This window comes from Miscanthus floridulus, chromosome 8, assembly GCF_019320115.1.
Source record: "Miscanthus floridulus cultivar M001 chromosome 8, ASM1932011v1, whole genome shotgun sequence".
Lineage (NCBI taxonomy): Eukaryota > Viridiplantae > Streptophyta > Magnoliopsida > Poales > Poaceae > Miscanthus > Miscanthus floridulus.
In genome coordinates, this window is record NC_089587.1 from 82,756,055 (window position 1) to 82,780,098 (window position 24,044).

Sequence of the window (24,044 nt, forward strand, 5' to 3'; positions counted from 1 at the left end):
TTCCAGTTCCTACATATATGTCACCATTCTAAAAAGGAAATAGTCATCTTGAAACTAGACTTTGAAAAGGCTTTTGATAAGCGAGAACATCAAGTTATCTTAGATGTCATGAAATTTAAAGGCTTCCCTAAAAGATGGGTCAGATGGGTGGAGGTCATACTCAAATCAGGAACTTCTTCTATCCTCTAGAATGGCATACCTGGCAAACCTTTTGCCTGCAAAGAGGAGTTAGACCTTGATCCACTCTCTCTCCTTTTATTTGTTTTGGCAGCTGATCTTCTTTAGACAAATGTCAATAAAGCCTGGCAAGCTGGTGTTCTGTACCATCCACTAGCAGATGATTTTGAGGAATTCTTTCCCATAGTCCAGTATGCAAATGACACTCTACTGATTATGCCAGCTGATGCTAGGCAACTATTCACTCTGAAATGCTTGCTCAGGACCTTCTCTGACTCCACTGGGCTACATGTGAACTTCCAAAAAAGCTTTCTGGTTCCCATTAATATTTCTGCAGGAAAATCATCCCTCCTGGCACAAACCTTCGGATGTGAGGTTGGGTCCATGCCCTTCACCTACTTGAGCCTACCCCTTGGCACAACAAGACCCACTGTGCAAGAATTTAGTCCCCTCTTAACCAAAATGGAAAGAAGACTCTCAGGGGTGAGTAAATTTCTCTCTTATCAAGGAAGACTCATAATGGTGAACTCAGTTTTCTCTGCCTTGCCCACGTACTATATGTGCAGTATTGTAATTCCCCCTATAGTGATCCAACAGATAGATAGATTCAAAAAACATTGTTTATGGATCAAAGGGGATATTAGTAGAAGAGGTACATGTCTTGCTGCTTGAGAACCATCATGCAGGCCCAAAGATGAAGGGGGCCTTGGGATTATTGATATGAAAAATTAGAACACAACACTACTTATGAAATTTCTTAACAAATTTTATAATCATGCTGACATTACTTGGGTCAAGCTAACCTGGTCCAAACTTTATCAGAATACCAGCATTCCTCCTCATGAAAGAAGCCCCACTGGATCCTTCTGGTGGAGAGACATAACCAAGCTATTTGAAAAGTTCAAGGATTTTGCTATCTGCCACCCAAATCCTAGAAATTCAGTTGCTTTCTGGAAGGACAATTGGTCTGGTCAGATCCTGGAAAATAAATATCCTCACCTCTTTTCTACTGCCCGCTTTAGTTTTACTGCAACAATCAGACCAATCGATGCTTCTTCCTACCCCTATCAGTACAAGCTTCACAGCAATACAGTGAGCTTCAGCAACTCATCATAGACAGAATATGGGATCAAAATTCTCAAGATGTTTGGGCTTACACCTGGGGACCCTCATTCTCCTCAAAAAAGCCATACTCTCAACTCCAGGGATCCTGTGAAGCATCTCCATTGTTCAATTGGTTTTGGAAATCAGGTAACATTGGCAAACACAATTTTTTTGTCTGGCTCCTGATCAGGGATAGACTCAGCACTAGGAATCTCTTGAGAAGAAAAAACATGTATCTGGAACACTACAGCTGTGTTCTATGCCACAATGGTCCTGAAGAAACTTGTTTCCATCTCTTTTTTGAATGTCCTTTTAAGCTTTGATTGCTGGAACTCTATTAATATTCACTAGAATTTTAACCTTCAGCCACTGGACATGATCATTCAAGCAAGAATAGACTTCAACAGTCACATCTTTAGAGAAATTTTTATAACTTCCTGTTGGGTCCTTTGGAAAGCGAGAAATGGAATTATCTTTGATAATCAAACTGCAACTCTGCTGGAATGGAGGGCATCTCTCAAGGAGAAACTTGGTCAGATTTGTATCAAGGCCAAGAAGAGTATTTCTGATCCCTGTTTGTATGGAAGGAGAACCACTTGTAATTTACTCTCTCTTTTGTTTTGGGCTTTGACAGCCTTGTAACTTTGCCATGTACAACTTTTCTTTCATTTAATGAAAATACAAAAAATAGGCAGGGATCATCCCTGTTGTTTTCTCAAAAAAAAAGTAATTGAGGGTGTCGGTGCTGAGAAGGATGGGGCCGTTGGAGTCTCAGGCTATGTGAAGGATGTGGGCCATCAGGATGGTCGGCGGCATGGAGGATGGGGGCGTCAGAATACTCGGCAAGCAGGTCAGCGGCGCCGGACAACTGGATGGAGTGGGGAAAAGTGATGTTGCTAGGGCTCTGGACTGCGCACAGCCACCACAAATGGACTAAGCGTCTGTTTGGATCCCTCCAGTTGTTAAGAATCTAGCTTTTAGAAACTGGTGGGCTCCAACATGCTGGTTTTTGCCAGTTTTTGTCAGATTCTCATAAACCAGTAAGTCTTTGATATCCAGCTTTTACCAGTTTCTTAAAAACTAGAGGATCCAAACATCCCACCAGTTTTTCTTAGAATCCAGATTTTAGAAACTAGAGGCAAAATTGGTTTTTAAGAATCTGAACGGATCCAAACATGGCCTAAAACTTGAGCAGCACGCAGCAGGCCCACATGAACTGGACCCATTGGGCTTGAATATAATCATCATGTCCATTCCTGTTACATACAGAGGGGTCATATACACGACCGACCCGTATGCCGTGGCTAGACGGCCAATCTTCGTCTTCATCGTCCTTGTGGCCAGCAGCACCCCGTCATGGCCCACCGCACCACCACCGCCCGCGGCGGAGCGGCCTCACCACTCCACCTGTCGCACTTCGTCGCCACCGCCTCGCCGCCCTTCCTAATCTCATCGGCGAGGCTCCCCTGCCCACTGCCGGTCACCCGCCCACCTCGCCACCCATGACTCGTCGTCTCCGCTAGACTAGCCCCCTGCCGCACGTGAGGAGGACGAAGTGGCATTCAGCCTGTTCGTTTGGCTGTGGCTTGTCGTAAACGATCGTAAATTTTCAGCCGGAATAATATTTTTCTCTCACACAAACCAGCCAGCAGTACTTCTTCACGAATCAGTAACGATACGAATAGGCTGATTGTTGTTTGTGGTAGGGTCCTGCTCAGACGTCCAATACACAGGATTAGAACAAACTATATTTTGACTCTCCAAAAAAGTTAGAATAGTTTATAATTAAGGATGGAGTGTATATATATATATACACACACGTTCGTAGGCTTAAATATTAAAGTCTATGATAAAATGTACGCAAAAAGATCTTTGTGGTTTTCTATAATTTCTACGAATGAACTTAATGGGTCTTCTAGCGCATACCTAAATCGTAACAGATGTCCGATGCTGAGATTATCAGCCACCGCCCACCAGCATGTTGTCATCTTCCATGCACTGCGTACGCCTTAATGATCAGATTACAGGAGGTGATTATCGCCATCTGGCCATCTCCGTCGCGCTTGCATCGCCTTTCAGCAACCCGCTGCTGCCTCGACAACGCACTGCAGAAGCTCCCAATCGGGGTCAAGCACGCCACACACATGTCAGTGCTGCAGCCGTTGCCTGCCTGCTACGCCGGCCAGGACAGGTACCAGCGCAGCTCCGTGCGCTGTTCTGTTCAGTCCCGGGTGGAGATGAGATCAGATCACGCCCTGCATGAGACAACGGCTTCATCAATCTGCAGGAGCTGCAGGAACCGAAGGCAACCGAGTGAAAGCTGCTGGGAAGTGAACGGACGGCTTCAATCATGTGATCATCAGGCCTGCCAAATCTGCAAGTTCCATTCACCAAAAACAAGCCAATGCAGTTTTCGCAGTTTTCGTTTTTCATTCAACATGGTATTATCCTTTTTCAAACAAACAAAAAGGTGGTGTTATCACTTGCATACACTGCCGGGGAAACTGGGAATAGGAACCACAGCAACCAGGTAAAAGGAAAGTGCCATGTTTGTCTGAAACTCTGAAGTCTGAACAGCGTTGGACTTGGACAGAAGAGAAAACCAGCATCGGTTCATCTGGTTCAAGCGATTCAGCAGCTTGAGCATCCCGTCTCATGCCTGTTAAAAAAAAGAAACTGAAACGGTAGGTGCAGGCAGCAATCACCGTGTCATTTTCAGGGGCCGGCCCTGTTCGCTTGGCTGAAATTTGGCTTATGCTGCCTTGGAAGAGTTGTGGGCTGCCGGCTTGCACATCTGTCCCTCGTTATTTGCCACATGAGCTCTCACCCCTCTTCAAAAATGCCCTCCACCACATTGCTATCACGGAAGCATGTGTTATTTATGCTAGCAACTCTTGGTTACTAAAAATAAAATATAACATTGATACAGGTGATGGCTACCATAGTACTACCTCCATTAAAAACTAATACAATTTTGAATTTAGATTGAGTTAAGCTTCCGTAATTTTGAACTAAATTTATAAAAAAATATTAATATTTATGACTCCTAGATATATTACAGAAATACGTTTCCCGATTAAGACCATGTTTGGAACATATGGTCTAAAGTTTAGTTAAATAAAGTTAATGTCTCAAAAGTTTAGACCACTCTAGCTCACTCGTGTGGCCTAAAGTTTTTATGAAATTGGCTGAACCTTAGACAACACTTATCTTTTGTTTGGAGCCTTAAGAGTTAGTCTACAGTTTATTAGATAAGCTTTAGATCATGAGATCCAAACAGAATCTAATTCTACCCGGTGTCATAAATATTATTATTTTTAAGATTTGGTTAAACTTAAAAATGTTTTAACTTTTTAAAAAACGAGAATCCCTTTTTTTCTGGAGGGGTGATGCACGGCGACACAGGGCAAGAACTGGAGGTTGGTCCACCGGTCACTCGCCGTGACAGGTTAGTTGCACCGTCTGACCCGCATCCGTGCATCCACTCACCAACTTGCCCATTTTTTTTATATATATTTTGCTCCATCATCAAAAGCGAACAAATTGAAATCGACAGGTAATTTAGCCACTCGCATCCAAGAATTGACTGGCCATAATTTTTTTTTGAATTTGCATTGCACGGGTCATTTGTTTTTTCTACAGAGTCTTAGGTACCGGAGATACCATACTCTGCTGGATGGGTGAACTGCATCAGGAATCAGGAATCAGGAATCAGGAATCAGTCAGTAGTAGAGTCAGGGGTGCAACAACAAACACTAGTTTCATTTTTTTTTGCTATTAAAAATGGTTGCACTGGAGTGTTAGTAGTATTACTGATACTAATGTATATGATGAGACGTGATAGACTAGGCTATATGGAGTAATGTAGTGTTTGGAGTGTGGCAAGCAAATGAAAGGTACTTTATGGTTTTATTTGGGGAAAACAATGGAGATCCCTTTGGGGGTTTGCCTTGGTGTCTCTTTCTGTTGGGGTCCATTTGAGTGCTGCCGAATGGTTTTCTTTCTTACCAAATATTTTCTTCATTACAACCAATAGTCATGTTATCGGTTATACCCTTTTCTTTTTTTTCACTAAAGGTAACGTGGAAATCTTATAGGAATTATTGTACAAGGTACACCATCAGTTCAGAAAATGTAACATATTTTAGTTTTATCATAAATGATTTTTTATAACTTTAGAAAATGATATTATATGTGCCTATAAATTAAATCAAAGACAGAAATTTATATCAGAACAAACTTTTGAACGAGGAGAGTAAGATCATGTTTGACATGGCTTCTTTGGCTCTAGCTCCTTCAAATGAGCCATAGCTGGTGAAGCTAAAAATATTGGTTTTATTGACTCCTAGTTCATTTTTAGAAGCGAGAGAAATAACTCCTTGCTACAATGCATAATCATCCTTAGAAACCTGAGCCATTTTGTGAGGAGAAGCCCTCCCAAACAAGGCCTATGTATTGGAACCGATCCGCTGACGAGGTACTTGTAGGTTAACCATGGAGTCAGCCCCATTGCTTTCACCGTCTACCTTTGTACTTGTTGCTCGGCTTAAATCTTGTTTGGCACGCTTACTACCCGTGTCATTTCAGACAAAGTATTCTTTTTATCTCTTCTGCTAAAATAAATCTAAGTACTTGTTTGGCCTATGGCTGCAAGACGCCGGAACTGCATCGCGTCACAAGTGCAGCGTTGAAATCAGTCGCCGAAGGTTTGGCGAGCTGAGGTGTCGAAAACTACTTACTTGTTGTTAGGAAACTGTGGCGGCGCCAGAGGTCTGGGAATCAATCAAACAGCAGCAGAAAGTGAGGCATCGAAGGTGTGACGAGATTTGGCAAACTCTGGGAACCAACCAAACACCCTTAGTAGATAAAAGTCGAAGCCATGTTGGGTTCTTAGTCTTTGGAGATGGACTTCACAGGTGCGATTCAATGTAATGGGAGTTCAGAGTTGAGAGCCTGTGACTCTGTTGCGTCTGGTTGTGTTGGCTTTTAGGCTATCCTGCTGTGTTTTGACGGACGAGCGTTTTAACGATGTGAACTTAAACTAGATGTTTCGCTTTATTGGTAATAAAGCGGGAGAGACCTAGTTTTGTAAAAAAAAGAGTTAAAGCCATGCCAAACGAGCTCTGGTCCTGCAAAAAAAAGATTCAGCAACTGCCTACATGTGTTGCGTTTTTTTAGAGAGAAACCTACATGTGCTGCTGGAATGCTGGACTACAGAAGCTGCTGCATCGGCGCAGCCAGAAAGAATCCAAGATTCCAACGCGGGGCCCATGCGGTTGCTTCTCATCCTGGGCCGCCGGCGGTGGTTCGGAGAGAGAATCCAGCCGGCAACAGGTGCCGGGCCCACATGGAATCGCTCAGATACTTTCCTTGTCCACTTGGGATCTCCAATCCCAAATACTGCAACATCAACAGCAGCTGTCGTCCCCTACTCACACTGCACCAGTGCCTTGTTTAGATTGCAAGTTTTTTCACTCTCTCTCTCCATCACATCAGATCTTTGGACATATGCATGGAGCATTAAATGTAGATAAAAAAATAACTAATTACACAATTTGATTGTAAATTACGAGACGAATTTTTTAAGCCTAGTTAGGCCATGATTAGACAATAATTGTCAAATACAAACGAAAGTGCTACAGTGTCAAATACTGATTCCTAACCTCAATCTAAACAAGGGCCAGATGAAATTTTTGACTGTTCATCCTGTCAAGCAGACAATAAATTAAATCTCCTAAAAAAGAAATATCATATGTGTCAAGGTCATGTGACAATGGCTTGTTAACCCCTGCGGCTGCCGGCTGGATTCTCTGCAGCGATGCTGCGCAACTTGCTTAGCGTGCATGCAATCCAAGGCATAATAGTGGTGCAATTTTTCCCCCTCTGAGAAAAAAAAAATCTTTTTGCGCCGAGATCCTTAACGTCCTGACCGATGTGTGCATATCTCAGCAGCCAGCAATAATCATGCTCTTGATTCTTTCCCTCCATCTTTTCTTAATCCCCACTTGTTGCATGGGCCTCAGCAAGTGCTGTGATGTGGGCAAATGAGTTCAGGAATGGGGAGGAAAGAAAAGGCAGGTGGGGAAGCAAAGCAGAGGCGACAATCAATTTGCAGCATTCCTGGAGTCATGAACAGATCTTTCAGTTAAAAAAAGAACAAGCTTTCAATTTTCAAATGAAAAAGAAAATCAGGGGTCCATGTACAAAGATACTACGTTAGTAGATGCATTGCATCGTCGCTCTGCTATCTCTGGCTGTTATTAGTGATCCACTAACTAACCACACCTCGGGGGCCAGTAATTGGGCGTCAATTTCTGCTCCTGTTCCAAGAGCATGCGTATGCACCAAACCAATACTCCCTCCGGTTTTCTGAACAATGTCGTTTTGACAGCGATACGGTCTCCAAAAACAACTTTGACCATTACTTTTTCTATAAAATATTTATAAAATATAGTCAATATATATTTTTATGAAACTATATTTCGAGATGAATCTACCTACATCACTTTCATGTTTTCAAACTAAACCTAGACAAATTTATTTATAGTGAAAGTTTAAAGTGTTTGATTTAAGACAACCTTAGAACGATGTTTTTTTTTTTTTTTTAAATCGGAGCGAGTAGATCCATGAATGAAGGAACGATCATTGCACCAAGGATAAAATCATTGAAAAAAGAAGCAGGGAGAGTGGTGCCTGAAGTGGTGCGGAAGGGACACCCAATTATCTATCTACATCGATCAAATTTATATAGTTGAATAATTCACCATCCATCCATGTTCCACTCGCGTAGAAGTAACAGGGCTCGGAGCTCGGTCGCGTACGTCGCCCATGCCGTTGCGTGGCGAATTCACTCTCTCCCCCTCCGCCCATTCGGCCACCATATAGCCTAGCCGCCACCGCCACAACACCACCCTCCCACTCCGTGGCGCCCGCCTGCCAAGAACCAGTAGTCTCGCTTGGCCAGTCCTACTGGTCCTTGACGTCCGTGGCCAGTCAGGTTGTGTTCTTGCCCCGGCGCCGGGTGTGGTGGTGAGGCCGAGTGCGTGGTCGAGGAGGTCTGATCGGCGGCGTGCTCGTGCTCGTGCTCGTGCTCGTGCTCGTGCTTGACTGCTTGTACATGAGGAGCGGCTGCGGCGGGGGAGGGAGGCAACCTGGGGAAGGAGGCGGGGGAGGCGCTGGGGCTGCTGGGCTGCGTCAATGAGGTCGTGGCGGCGGTGGCGGCGACGTGGGGGGCCATGACCGACGGCGCGCGCGTCGAGGCGGCACCCAGGCTCGCGCAATGGCGCGTCGACGCGCTCCCCTGCTACACCTACCGCAAGTCACTCCCCTTCCACATCGGCCTTTGGAACTGGTCCGTCTCCTCCCTTGCTCCCTCCCTCCCCTTCCATGTCTCTCTGCTTCTCAGCAGATTCGTTCAGAAAGTCTGTGCTTGTTACTTTGTTCTCATGTCGGATAGGGTGCAAAAGTCTCAACTTTGGTAGTGATTTGTTACTGCTTGTTCAAGTGCTCCTGATTTATGTGTGAATCATGCGCTTCTGAATCCTGGATGGATGTTGTTTCTTTAGATTGAGGTTTCCGGAGGTAGCTTGCTGATTTACAAGTTCATGATGTATCGCTTGTCTTCCCGTTAATTTGGGTTGTTCATTTCATATAGTAGTTCTGATAATCTGATTGATAGTGAGCTATTCGATAAGTTGGTGAGTTTTAATTTTTCTTGTTGTGTGGTACTGAACTTCCATCAGGATATTGTTCTTTGTCGAGGCTGGAAAAAAACAGAGTTTTGGCAGTACAGCATCATGTCTGAATTTTGGCCTCTTTGGCAACCCAACCAGTATAATACATTCTAATTTGGTACCTCGTTCACTAACTTTGGTTGTATCCGCTTAAATAGCTAAATTTATACTTCCAACCAAAACTATATCTAGGTTCCTTTTAGTTATAGGTGGATACCTTTCCTCACCAACCTATGTGTAGTCAGGATTTTTTCTTAACCACATTTGGTGCGTGAGGGAAGCGGACTTTGCTTTGAAACAAAGATATTTCAGACAAAGGTTCACTTTCTTGAACCTCCACTTCTAATAATTTTTATGCTATTACTAAGAAAATCTTTGATCAATCTCTATGCTTCCTTAATCTTTTTTCATATGATAACTGGATGGATAATTCATGATACACATTGACACAATTAAAACCATCATCAGTTCTTTTTAGCATTAATACAAGTGAAAATTGATGTCATGTTGCCATCAGCTAACTTAAGTTTTCTGTTGCTGCAATGTGAAGGTACCTATCTGTGGAGAGAAATAACAAGCAAACTTGTGTTAAGCTCTTTGCAGAGAATTCGAATTCTCCCAAGAACGGCCCCTCAGCCCCAATAGCTTCCTTTGTCACCAAACTTCTCATATCTCTTCCACCTAATCAACAGACCATAGTCCACCCAGGTAAGTTTCTTCTACTATTTGGCATGGATAGAAAATGGGTGGACTATTTCTCATACCTCCACTTTTAATATTTGGCATGTACAGAAAATGGGGACATGTTTGAATTCTCAGTTTGTACGTTAGTCATAATGAAAATGAAAGGAAATCTGCAGTTTATTTGATTTGGCTACAAGAATATATGCAGAATTTGAGTAGTAAAAACCAGGCAATACAAAATGTTATATTTCTGAATATATGAATGAGCAGTGACTCAGCGAGGTTTGAAATTGGCAGCTATTGTTATTTCCAGTTGAGTTCTTCGTTCTAATGTGCACAGAGCAAGTGGGAATGAGTGACTGATGACACCAAATGTTAGTTATTGTTATTTCTAACTAACAGGTGATTTGCATATATGCAGGGATTTTTGACAAACAGCTGAAACACGACGGTTTTGTGTGGGCAATTGATAGCACTGTGACAGGGAGATTTGTGATTGAGATAGAGTTTCTTGACCTGAAGGTCGCTGATCCATCTGTAAGCATTGTCTCTCTGTCTTCTTGTGTTTTTTTGTCAATGGTTGGTACAACAACAATTAGTAAGTGGTAGGCTACGTGGAGTGGTGCCCTTGACTCACCTGAAATAATAAGATCTAGGCTTACACAGGTTCACATGTACAGAAGCTTCTCCATCTTCTTTCTTGCGTTGAAATAAACAACCAAGTGGTCTGTTATTGTCGTCAGTTGATATTATGTGCGATGTCGATACGACACTTGGAGATGTTGTTTCATCATGACAATCATGTTTCAGAGTCAGAGGCTATATTAAGCATAACAGAAACTAATTAGGAAAGCAAGATCTGCTGCCACCTGTCACCCAAGGTCAATCTAATGTCAGGACAGCCTTTCTTTGCAACTGAAATTTTGCGAATACTGCAACTGATTTATTAATATCATTAGCTGACAACAAAAAGGATTGTCTAAATACCTTTTTGGGAGAGCCTGGCCAGACTTTCAATTTGTTCACAGCAAATCTTAACGCCAAGACACTACAACATGCCATCAACACATCAGTTACAGGAAGAATTTCACTGGCAACCAACAATTCAAAAAAAAGAAACAAGCGTTCGGTATTCTCCTTGTGTTCTAGACTACTTGTAACAGTCTGTATTGTATCTGATGGTTTCCATGAACTGCATTTCGTCAGGGTGGCGAACCAGCCTCAATCTGGGCCTCCCGCCAGATCAAGCAGTGTTCAGACAGCACCGCCCTGTCCTCCCTGGCTCGGATGCTGCACGAGGACATCCTCACCGACATCACCATCAACGCGGCGGACGGCAGCGTGCGTGCGCACCGCGCGATCCTGGTGACGCGGTCGCCGGTGTTCCGGAGCATGTTCTCGCACGACCTCCGGGAGAAGGAGCTCTCCACCGTGGACATCTCTGACATGACCGTGGACGCGTGCCACGCCTTCCTCAGCTACATCTACGGCGACGTGCGCGGTGAGGAGTTCCTGGCGAACCGGCTGGCGCTCCTCCGCGCCGCCGACAAGTACGACATCGACGACCTCAGGGAGGCCTGCCACGAGAGCCTGCTTGAGGACATCGACACGGGCAACGTGCTGGAGCGGCTGCAGACGGCGCACCTGTACCGGCTGCCCAGGCTCAAGGGCGGCTGCCTGAGGTTCCTGGTGGACTTCAGGAAGGTGTACGAGATGCACGACGACCTCAACGCGTTCCTGCAGACGGCCGACAGGGACCTCGTGGCCGAGGTGTTCCATGGCGTCCTTGCTGCGTGGAGCGGGCGGTGAACCATGGGTGCATGGCATTGCAGTCTGCAGGTGTGTTCATCTAGTTGGTTCAGTTCGTCAGAAGCATTGTTTGGAGGATTCTTGCTGGAAAGCGTGTAAATATATTTGCAAACAGTACATGCATGCCAGTAGTTGGCCTGAAATTTACTGTGCATGCCTTTGATTGGATTTTGTTCATATCATGTGGAAATCTAATTCTTGTAACCTATTGCTGGAATTGTAATACATCAGCTGATAAGCTGCTTATTGCTAAAGTTACTTGAGACTTCACTGATAATTACTATTGCATTAGTTTCTTATGTGCTGGTAGCTGGTAAACTCTGTTGCGTTTTGTCTTACTAAATTACACAAGATTTTAAAAATAATTATTGAACAAATAACAACTGACCTATTAGCTCAGTTGGTTACGAAGGTCGCAGGTTCGAGACCTGCATGGGCCAAGTTTATTTATTCTTTGTTTTTTGCTATTTTCATTTTTCATTCTTTTTTTGCTGCTGCTTTTTTTTGCTATTTTCATTTTTTATTCTTTTTTTCTGCTTCGTTTTTTTTCAATATTTTTTGCTATTTTATTTTTTTATTCTTTTTTGCTGCTTCGTTTTTTCTATTCTGTTTTTTAAAAAAAATTGCTGTTGCGTTCTTTGCTATTTTTGTAGGGTCACTCCTAGCCTCTCACCCTCGTTGGGAAACAGGGGGGAGAGGCCGAGGGTTTCCCACAGGGAGATGACTGAGCCGTGCCGTAGGAACGAGCGAGCGAGGGTATCGAAAAAGCCAGGATAATGGAAAACGAGGTGATGGAAAAATACGGATTAAATGCCCATTAATTTGTCCGGAAAAGATTCAACCTGTTTCTTACATGATCATCCCGAGTATTTATAGATCATACCCGCAGGCAGGGTGGAATTAGATTAGGGTTGGTCTTGGAGGCTGAGCACTATATACAATCCAAGGGTACAGCGGTAATCTTCTTCCCTTGGCTAACAACTCTCGGGTCCCATCCCCCCGGTGGGTCCGACACCGCTGTCGGGATGGTCCCCTCCCACGGTGGGCGGCAACCTTCGCGCGCCTTCAATGAGGGTCAGCTCGTCATCACCGTCCTCGTTAGCTTCTGGCCATGCTCTCCCGACCTAGCTGACCCCGAGCGGGCCACCTGAACACAAGGGGAAGACATAACGGACAAGAAACCCTCGCAGCGAGGGTTAGTACTCGCAGCGGGGGAAGTTAGTTTGGCTGGCTGTGGGTCGAGGGCCAGGGGAGGAGTGGTGCCAGGGGAACCTTCCCCCAATAGTAGCCCCTCGAGGGTCAGGCCCAGTGTGATGGATCGAAGCAACATAAATATCCGGGGAAGGGGCAGGCGAAGGTACTTAGTCTGCGGCCTGGTCCAGCGACGCCCCGTTTTGCGCTCGACCACTGTTGTTCTTTTGTTGTTTTTGGTTTAACTGGGCCTTGTTTGCGGTTTGGTCTGGTGTGCGATTGTCGAAGGTTGTTTTGCCCTACTCCTTTTTCCTCGGGATTTGTTGCGCTCGCTTGGCTCCTGTTTTCTTGGGATATGGGATGCTCGCCTTCCTTTGATGTGGGTGATGGGTGCCTATAAATAGTTGCGGTGAGTTAAGGGTTTTTTCATTATTGCGCTTTTTGTTTGCTGGCTGCTTGCTACTGCTGTGATTGCTGAGCGAGGGTTGCTTTTGTGCGAGGGTTTGTGCTTTGCTGGCTTCCTCTGCTTCTTCGTGCTCGTTAAGGTACTTATTGGTCGCTTGAGCTTGGAGACCTTTTCAGTTTTGTTTTTGCTAATGAGTTTGTTGGCTGTTTTGTTTTGTAGTTCGATGGCTCGTGTGAACAAAACCGCAAAGCCTGTAGATGGCTCTGATGTCGCTGATTCTACCTCTGATGCTGCAGTAAGCTTCAATTTTAGTCTTTCGAGGGTTACCTCGAGTGATTTGGATGAGTACGCAAAGGCTAGTTGGTTCGCTCAAGATCTTGCGAGGCCATCGGAGGGAGAGGTTGTTCTCGACCCTCATGATGACGAGATCATTGTTTGCAAGGAGTTCTTCTTGGCCGGGTTGAGGTTTCCACCGCACCCTCTTATTGTTGGAGTGTTGAAGAGGTTCAACCTCAAGTTTCACCAGTTGAACCCTTCTAGTTTTGTGAAGCTTAGTATCTATGTTTGGAGTTGTAAGTCCCAAGGTGTTGAGCTAGACCTTGAGGGCTTCATTCTACTTTATCGGGTTCATCCTCAGCCCCGAAAGATAACCGTTGAGGGCAAGACTGTGCAGTTGTAGTTTGGGGTTTATGCCTTCGTCTATTGTCATGGTGCGAAGGTTCCTGTTCAAGCTCAGAAGAACAAGTGGGCTTCGCCCTGGACGGAGAACTGGTTCTACATTAAGTTGGATGGTGAAGTTGGTGTTTGTGGGAAGTTAACGAGGCTTGATAGCGTGACTGCGGATGGTATCATGACTGATGGTTGTGTCGTCGCTGTGGATGCGCTCAGAATTTTGTCGTGCCATCAGTGTGCGCGCGACTTAGTTGAAGAATTTGTTTGCGTGAAGGTTTTGCCTTTGAGGGCTAATCAAGCTTGGTTTGTGGTTAAGGATGATGAGAGGTATCAGGAATGTGGTTTGAAGGGGCTTGGTGTGAAGGGTAAGTAGGCTTGGGCGAAGGTGCTTCAGAAGAGTAACTCGTCCTCGGCTGGGGTCAAGACTGTGTACAAGAAAGTTTCTGAGGCAGTTGAGGAGCTCATTGGGTCTCTTGGGAACACCGAGACTAAGGTGATAAGGATCGCCTTAGCTGATCACCACCATGTCAATCAATCCTTTGATTTGCTTGGGTTATCTTACCCTAATTGGCCGCAGGTTGATTTGAAAGAGGCCAAGGGTGGCAAGAAGAGGAAGAGGGCCGAGGCGAGTGACAAGCTTACTAGCACGTCTGTGGCAGAACCGCCTAATCTAATGCCTCTTAGGAGTACTTGTCTTCCATTAGACACTAAGCACTCAAGGGCGAACACTAAATTATGCAGTCCCGTCGGACACACCCCAAGGGAGAACCCAAAAATCCACATTTTTACATCAGGATCACAAACGAGATAATAAAGCTTACAACATTCTTAACCATTTCTTACATCACTTTTAGTACAACATCAGAGTATAATATTTGTTATTATAACAGCGGAATGTAATCATATTATGAGAGTTATGAATAATTTAATGTAACAGCGGAATATAAACATGTGATCAGAATTACAGCGGAAATAAATATCTATTCATAGCATGATGAAACATTGATAAATGAACTATGACAACAGATTATAAAAACTTCTATTTATAAAAACGTTTGGTGAGAGTTACAAATAAAAATTATGATCGCAGCGTAAAGAAAATCCTCTCTGAGCCCACCAGGAGGAATTCACACACAAAGGTCAGCTCTAGCATCTACCTATTACCTACAACAGGGGGAATAAAACCCTAAGTACTCAATTGTACTCAGCAAGACTTACCCGACAGGAGGAAAGAAAAGACTCCAAGGATGTGCAAGGCTATCTGGCTTGTGGGTTTATTGTATTTGTAGGAAGCATCACTAAGCGTGTGTTCTTATATTCGATTTTTATTAATAGCCGCATTGGTTTATTAACTAACCATTCTATGTAAGCATCTGTGCTACTTTCAAGCAGGTGTAAGCAATCATATTTCCTTTTTCTATCTTCCATCTTCCAGTTCTTACTACGATGCTAGAGGTAAGACAAGTCGTACCGACTCGGCGGCGATTCGCGAACCAATGTGCCCAGCTGGGTGCCCCGAGAACACACGCCCTACTTGTACCATAGGCACAAGCAGGACCAACCCATCACCCTCCTATCTTGGGTGTCCAGGTCCCCATTCAAACTAGAACTCCAAGCCCTCGCCCTGAGTCCTGGACTCTCCTCCACCAAAAAGAAACCCTGATAGTCGGTCCAGAAAGAGCCAGATCCATGACAAGAGAGCAACAAGTCTTCCAAGCACCCATACCTAAGTATGTGCTCAAGACAATAGATCTATGACTTGCCTTGCGTCCATTGCAATGACCGGTCCTTAACAGACATAGACAGGGAAAGCGGTGTAACCAAGCTATGCCCCTCGTCCACGATGACACAACCTCTTACTCCCACCAAAACACAAACCATATCTCTACCCGGTCACCATTTTCCTTTCCACCATTTATATTTTCCAAGTGATAATAATCCCATAATATATTTCCTATCTCTTGCGAGTGACAGCCATCACTCGACTTCTACCAGAGTCCTGTAGCATAGCAATCTACACGATCATGTTATACTAGTAAGACTCCTAGGATAAAGATATATATATGCAAGTGGATTTCATTCAACACCTTAAAACTTAATGCATAAATATAATTTAAACTGCAGAAAAGTAGGAGTTATGCACCGAGGCTTGCCTGGGTAAGATATAACCAAAAGTTAGTATTTGCATCTTCAGATCATCCACCATCAACTGAATAGAAAGTCCATTGCATCATCTCTCAGAGAGAATACCATTACACCATCTTTGGATTCTCAATCATCCTTCAATTGATCTATTGATCCATCATCGTACCTATATGATATGCAATGCGATGCAATGCAAGAAGTAATTAATCAACTGCAACCGTGATTCGTAAAATACGATTTACGCCTCTTAAGTTAACGAGCTAGTTCTAACGACAACCGTACTTATCTATGTATCCATGTTGTCGAATAAGACATTATTTCCCAACAAATATTTTAGTTATATAAACCCAAGTTGTTTCTTTATTTTATCCTATCGATTTAATCTTTATTCAAAATAGGGTATCATTATCTATCTAGCAAACTAATTATTCTAGAGCTACAAAAATTATAGTGATCAGCTAATATTGCTAGGAGCCTACTATACAAATTTTAGATCCAACACTATTACCAATTTATCACAACAATTCATACAAGTTTATATTTTTACAATATTAAGTACCTTAAATTAATTATATAGCTTCCAAGAATATTATCAAACTATGTGAACAAAATACACTAGCAGGTAGATCATGATTTTAGGAGACTAACAAAATTAGTTTCACCATTTTTGGACTCCCATGCTATTTTATATTGATTTTACAACTTTACCATTTAAACTAACTTAGAAATTGCTCTACAAGTCGAAACGGGCCGGCGTCAATCATACTCGGTGCGCAGCAGGCTGGACCGGCGAGTGGCCCAGGCAGTACGGCATCAGGCTGGCCCAAGCGGTGCACGGCCGATGGCCCAGCGCGGACGCGTGGCGGTAACTGACGCAGTCGGCCCAAGTGCGTAGACCGCGGCCCAGCAAACTGGAAGCGGCCAGCCCATGCTAGCGAGCCCAGCGGTGGCGACACCATATTGTGAATAGATCCCTGTACTTTTACTTAATTCCCCCACCAGACATCAACACTATTCATTTAAGTCATGTTTTTCACAACGAGACCCCCGAAAAGGCTATTAACACATTCTCACCTTTTCTCCTTCCTCAAAACAGAGCACACAGAGAGGAGGCACGGGACGGATGTGGCTGGCCAAATCCTAGCCACCTGCACACCCACCGGTGGTGGGGAGACGGCGCGGGGCAGCGGCGGACCCGGCCGCACGCGGTCACCGACGACAAGGCCCGAGGCGCGGCCCACGGCACGACGGTTGGCATGGGAGCCCGCGTGACCACGGTGGGGCTTGACGGCCCAGCACGGAGGTGAAACAACGTGGGTCAGGGCGAATGAGCAATGAAGGCAGAGCGGCGGCGTCCGGGGCAGTGGCGGGGCACTATGGGTCCAACGCGAGGCCATGGTGGCGCGTGAGGGCGCACGACGTGGAAAGGAAGAGAGTGGCGCCGGTGCTGCGGGTATGGCACGGTCAGCAGCAAGGCTCGGACGCACGGGCACAGAAGGAGCGGCGAAGGAGCAGCCAGTTCAGCGCGGGCCATGGGTCTCGCGTGTGTGCTCGAGGAGCCGGCGACGGCGGTGCAGCCTAGGCGGGAGCTCGCGCGAGGCAGCAGGGAGCAAGGAGCAGGGAGCACCGGCGCTGTGGGTGCTCGCCATGGTGGGTACTGGCACGACAGTGGCAAGTAGAGGGAGGGAGTCAAGCATGGGACAATGTGGCTTGGTACGCACATGAGGGAGAGAGGCATAGGGATGGTGGCCCGACGATGGAGCTCCTTGGGCTGGGGCACCTCCTCCTTGGCATAGTAGGAAAGGAGGGGGGGAAGGCAGTGCTCGGCTTGGCTCAGAAGAGCAAGCAGGAACAGAGGCGGAGAGGGCAAAGAAGAACGGCGTAGAGAAGGAAAAGGTGAGGAGACTTGAGCGAGTTCACCGGAGCACACGGTCCGGTCGACGAATCAGAAAAGGACTGGATGGTGCAGCAATGATGCTTTGCTTCACGGCAAGAATAGAGAAACTTGATTTGAGAGAAGTAGGTGAGCAGCAGAGCTAGACGGCTTGGCGTACCAGAGGCAGCAAGGACAAGCAGAGGCAGACATGGATAAGACCACGACAGCAGAGACAAGCAAGGTAGGCAAAGAAGTAACCACAAAGACCAGAGAGCATGAATGCGGACGGATGAGTAGACTTTGCAAAAGCAAAGCCACGATGAGAACAAGACAGCGATCAATAGCAGTGCCAGGCGAGTACGCTGCACGCCAAGAAAAATAAACGAAGCTACTGCGCTCTCTCTATCATTAGTTCATGCTTATCAAAATGAACCCGTGAGTATATATATATATATATATATATATATATATATATATATATATATACATCGTTCTATTTATTAATGGATTTTATTTTATTTATAAGAGTTGCTTTTCATGCTTAATTTAACAGAACAACCTTTTGCTAGCATCGTCGTTCGACATTCCTAAATATCTTTACGCATTGAATACTTTAACTTGGTGTTGATTCGAATCCACAAAACTAAGTCACGCATGATTCCCTTATCACTTCGAGTATGTTTTAAATCAAAATCTGAGAGACTCATTTCAGAAATTTTTCTTAGGCCTAAATCATGGTGCTAAACAAGCTTGTAACACCAGGGGTGTTACAACCAACCCCCCTTAAAAAGAATCTTGTCCCGAGATTCGATGTAAGAACCAGAAGAGGTGAAACGCGATTACATTACGTAGATCAAGGATTACACGAAGATTACACAACTTCGAATACTAAACCACATGGGGATCTAGGGATACATGGTCAAGAGCTACCTGGTACAACCGAGACTTAATCCAGAAGTCAAGATAGACGAGGGCAATGGAGAAACAACAAGATAATGAGTATCCAAAACATGGCGTATGACCAACAGATCCAAAAACAGTCGACTGAGTAGTAAAACATCGTGAATCCTAAGGTCGACTAACCAAGGGACATGAACTTCTTCAACGAAAGTAGAACTTTTCTTCTTCTCAGATTACACCATCATCTCAGACTAACGAACCTAGCTTCACAATGTCGATTGGATTTCGTAGCTCTGCTCCAAATGCGAGGGAATGCAGATGAAGAAGAAGAGCAAGGACCAAGGGTATTTTATAGTGGTGAACGGAGGTGGGGCGCAACACACCAGAGGCAGATGCGGTGGGGAGGGGATACATAGACGGTTCATGCGCTAGGGATAAGATCGGACATGGTGCGCTTCCTGCGCGAGCGGCAGGGGGAAAATAAAGGAGAGGAGAGGAGAGGGGTCTGCTCGACGAGGCAGGCATGTGGGCGACCATGTTCACAAAAGAAGAAAGAAGGGAGGGGGAAGGGGGGTCCGATACGAGGGACGAGGCATGAGAGTGAAGACCCAACCAGATGCTAGGGAAAAGGAAAAGCACACAGTGCACAAAGGACGATGAGTGCAGCATGATGCCATGGCCACACACGAACGGGTTGCTAAGGGCCCGATATAGACAGTGTTCATAGGGCATGCAGCAAAATGACCCAGCATGTGTAGTGCGGTCAACTAAACACAGGGCTTGGGATATGACATCCACTCAGGATTTTACAATTACTCCTGACTATCCAAGGCTAACTTCCCTTAGTACTCTTCTTTTTCTTTTCTTTACTCGACCACATCCGTCTTTCATGTAGACTGAGACCATGTCATACTTTCTTCCTCCAAAACCACCTCCTCTTGCTTACTTTGAGAGAACACATCGACCCGTTGTGGATTTTTCCATTGGAACACCTGAATATTTCTAAGGAGAATATTTTGTAACAAAAGTGGTATGGCAGTGTAACTTGGTAAAGGTACTTGGTTAACAACCTTGATACCAGTGCATGCTGAGCAGCATCACCATGTGGTAGCTGTTTCACAGGGAGCCCTCGGTGTCGTCGTGGCACCATAAGCTATTAACCAGGCAACTACTACCAACTTACACACCATGAAGGCGGTGGGGTCATAGACCACAGAGTAAGAGGGGGATCGCAGAGGAATATTCAAACAACAAAGGTTCCCTTCACAACAAGGGACAAGGAATTCAAATCCAATGGTAGATTTGATTTAAAGAGATTCAAGTGTTCTGCTAGGACATCCATAATTAGTCGATACAGTGTCCTATGTTCTTCAATCACAACTGGTTTGCTGATATCTGAATGGCAACTTCTCTTGTAACCCGCTTAATATCGCCCTTGAAAACTTGGAGCACGTCTAACGAGACTTAAAGTAGATGGACACAATAAACATAGCGAAATAAATAAAATGCATATTCTGATGGTCTTATATGGGTACATCATACAAGCATCCAGTCTCCCATTCATGACACAGCATTCGCCTTCCCTACTAGCGGATGATCTCAATGACTACGGATGACAACAATGGCAAGAGTACAATACCGGAGGACAGCGACGAAAAGCACTACTACTATGGGTATAGCATCCCAGGACAACTAATCTACTCTAGACCACGCATCTATGTTCCCGAGCGCGGCGGATTCTTCCACCACCCTGGCTATGGATCTGCATCTTCTCATGGTAATGGCTAAGTGAGAGGAATCAAGGGTTCTACTTTTGACACTTCTGAGGGTGGAGGTGCTAGCGGCACTACAACACCGGTTCTCCTTCTTTTAGGCAGGTGGATAGGGATCCCCTCCAAGATTGGGGCATCCTGCCTTTCAGCAGCCAATGTCCTCCACTTGGCCCTGGTGAAAAGATAGGCCTCCCGCAGCTGATGGACATGTTGATCTTCAGCCTCCTTCAGAGCTTCCGATATGGCAGTCTCCTGACTCTTAGCAACTGCAGCACTGGCATGCGCTTCGACAAGCTACACCTAGAGCATCCGGTTGAAGATCTCGGCTTCCTTAGCTCGATTGAGGTAGATCCTTAGCTCCAAGGCTTGTTGGTCATACTGCTCATCTAGAGCAAGCAGGTACATGGTCAAGTGCACTATGGTAGGACCATCTTCTTGCGCATCCTGCCCTTGCAAAGCCTCCATGCCCACCAATTCTTGTCCAAAGGTGGAAAGAACCTCATAGGGGTATGGGCAATGGGCTCTTCATAGATCTGGCAGAGGTGTCGCCAGGCTTTGTGGGCCACAACCTGGTAGGTGTCGATGAAGCTAAACCTGGTTGTGGTCACACTCTAGGCTTCAAGTGAGGTTGGGGTACTCTTTGCTCTTCCTAATGTAGACGGTAACCTCACACTGCTCGGTGCCATGCTCCTCATACTCACGGCCCTCATACTTGGGACGATCTTTGACTCTGAGCTTTTGCAGGGTGGCATGCAGGATTCTGGGAAAACCCTCAACATTCAGGTAGTAACTACTAACCTAGGCTCCTGCCATTTTTGGCAGTGGTTGCAAGGAAGGCTGAGCGAAAAGCTAGCTCAAAGGAAAAGCTAAGCGAGCTAAAGTGTGTTGAGTGGTGGTACCAATGGCTAAGCTAGGCTCTGCTTATAAAGGCAAAGCATTTAGTGGTCTTGGCGCGGTCTACCAGGGTTCCTACGTGGGATCACTATGAATGAATCGACCAAATTTCACGCATTCGAGGCGAGCGACGTGCGATGCCATTACTGACTAGTACGACTATAGGGCAAGGGTTTGACAAGAGCATAGAAAAGGAGTACGGGGAGACGAGGTCACGACAGGCGTGAACCATGGGCGAATGTGAAACACAAAGCCACAGTGTAGACCTAACTCTAGAATAGGAACCAGTCAGTCGTGCACAATACGACACGCGTGACACCTATGGATGGCGTATCTACAAGTAATACGGCACTATAATGCATAAGCAGGATATGCATGAATGCACGTCCTATACATCCTTCCACTGTTGCTAGCATATAGGGCAATCGTTCTCAGATTTTTGGCCCAGCGTTCCCTCCCTATGACTAGTCGATACTATCGGACTATGCTCGAGTTAGTGTACCTATAGAAAACTTGATTAAGCCTACCTAAGTCAGCAGAGTGCCATCTATCCTAGGTACATAACCATAGTAATAGGGCTACTTATATAACTTCGCATAAAGATGGCCTAACTTTTTGCAAAAATAGGTTATCAAATTTTAGTTTAGAAAAGTTTTAGAAGCTTTATTTCCTCATTTGCGCTTTGATACCACCTGTGGCAGAACCACCTAATCTAATGCCTCACAGGAGTGCTTGTCTTCCATTAGACACTAAGCACTCAAGAGAGAACACTAAATTATGCAGTCCCGTCGGACACACCCCAAGGGAGAACCCAAAAATCCACATTTTTACATCAGGATCACAAACAAGATAATAAAGCGTACAATATTCTTAACCATTTCTTACATCACTTTTAGTACAACATTAGAGTATAATATTTGTTATTATAACAACGAAATGTAATCATATTATCAGAGTTATGAATAATTTAATGTAACAGCAGAATATAAACATGTGATCAGAATTACAGCGGAAATAAATATCTATTCATAGCATGATGAAATATTGATAAATGAACTATGACAACAGATTATAAAAACTTCTGTGTATAAAAACATTTGGTGAGAGTTATAAATAAAAACTATGATCGCAGTGTAAAGGAAATCCTCTTTGAGCCCACCAAGAGGAATCCACACACAAAGGTCAGCTCTAGCATCCACCTATTACCTACAATAGGGGGAATAAAACCCTGAGTACTCAATTGTACTTAGCAAGACTTACCCGATAGGAGAAAAGAAAAGACTCCAAGGATGTGCAAGGCTATCTGGCTTGTGGGTTTATTGTATTTGAAGGAAGCATCACTAAGCTTGTGTCCTTATATTCAATTTTTATTAATAGCCACATTGGTTTATTAACTAACCATTCTATGTAAGCACATATGCTACTTTCAGACAGGTGGTAAGCAATCATATTTCCTTTTTCCATCTTCCATCTTCTAGTTCTTACTACGATGCTAGAGGTAAGACAAGTCATACCGACTCGGCGGCGATTCACGAACCAATGTGCCCAGCTGGGTGTCCTGAAAACACACACCCCACTTGTACCCCAGGCACAAGCAGGACCAACCCATCACTCTCTTGTCCTAGGTGTCTAGGTCTCTATCCAAACTAGGACTCCAAGCCCCCGCCCTAGAGTCTTGGACTCAGTGCGGTGCAAGGACCTCCTCCACCAAAAAGAAATCCTGACAGTCGGTCCAGAAAGAGCCGGATCCACGACAAGAGAGCAACAAGTCTTCCAAGCACCCATACCCAAGTATATGCTTGGGACAATAGATCTATGACTTGCCTCGTGTCCATTGCAATGACCGGTCCTTAACTGACATAGACAGGGAAAGCGGTGTATCCAAGCTATGCCCTACGTCCACGATGACACAACCTCTTACACCCACCAATACCCAAACCATATCCCTGCCTGGTCACCATTTTCCTTTCCACCATTTATATTTTTCAAGTGATAATAACCCCATAATATATTTCCTATCTCTTACGAGTGACAGCCATCACTCGACTTCTACCGGAGTCCTGTAGCATAGCAATCTACATGATCCTATCATACTAGTAAGACTCCTAGGATAAAGATATATATGCAAGTGGGTTTTATTCAACACCTTAAAACTTAATGCACAAATATAATTTAAACTGTAGAAAAGTAGGGGTTATGCACCGGGACTTGCCTGGGTAAGATATAACCAAAAGTTAGTATTTGCATCTTCAGATCATCCACCATCAACTGAATAGAAAGCCCATTGCATCATCTCCTGGAGAGAATACCATTACACCATCTTTGGATTCTCAATCATCCTTCAATTGATCCATTGATCCATCATTGTACCTATATGATATGCAATGCGATACAATGCAAGAAGTAATTAATCAACTGCAACTATGATTCATAAAATACGATTTACACCTCTCAAGTTAACGAGCTCGTTCTAATGACAACTGTACTGATCTACATATCCATGTTGTCGAATAAGGCATTATTTCTCAACAAATATTTTAGTTATATAAACCCAAGTTGTTTCTTAATTTTATCCTATCGATTTAATCTTTATTCAAAATAGGGCATCATTATCTATCTAGCAAACTAATTATTCTAGAGCTACAAAAATTACAGTGAGCAGCTAATATTACTAGGAGCCT

General features: G+C 44.7%; 1 protein-coding gene across 1 annotated transcript; it reads left to right on the forward strand.

Annotated features, from left to right (window-relative positions):
- Window positions 1-8,068: 8,068 nt before the first annotated feature.
- On the forward strand, window positions 8,069-11,798 carry LOC136472785 (BTB/POZ domain-containing protein At1g55760-like). The gene is made up of 4 exons (XM_066470490.1): window positions 8,069-8,632; window positions 9,565-9,722; window positions 10,120-10,235; window positions 10,905-11,798. Exons 1-4 carry the CDS (start codon window positions 8,517-8,519, stop codon window positions 11,505-11,507), a joined length of 993 nt encoding a protein of 330 aa, XP_066326587.1. The 5' UTR covers window positions 8,069-8,516; the 3' UTR covers window positions 11,508-11,798.
- Window positions 11,799-24,044: the final 12,246 nt, after the last annotated feature.

Coding starts and splice junctions, on each gene's coding strand:
- LOC136472785 (XM_066470490.1), top strand. CDS start 8,517: ATGACCGACGGCGCGCGCGTCGAGGCGGCACCCAGGCTCGCGCAATGG. Junction 8,633..9,564: donor CACATCGGCCTTTGGAACTG/GTCCGTCTCCTC, acceptor TGCAATGTGAAG/GTACCTATCTGTGGAGAGAA. Junction 9,723..10,119: donor ACAGACCATAGTCCACCCAG/GTAAGTTTCTTC, acceptor GCATATATGCAG/GGATTTTTGACAAACAGCTG.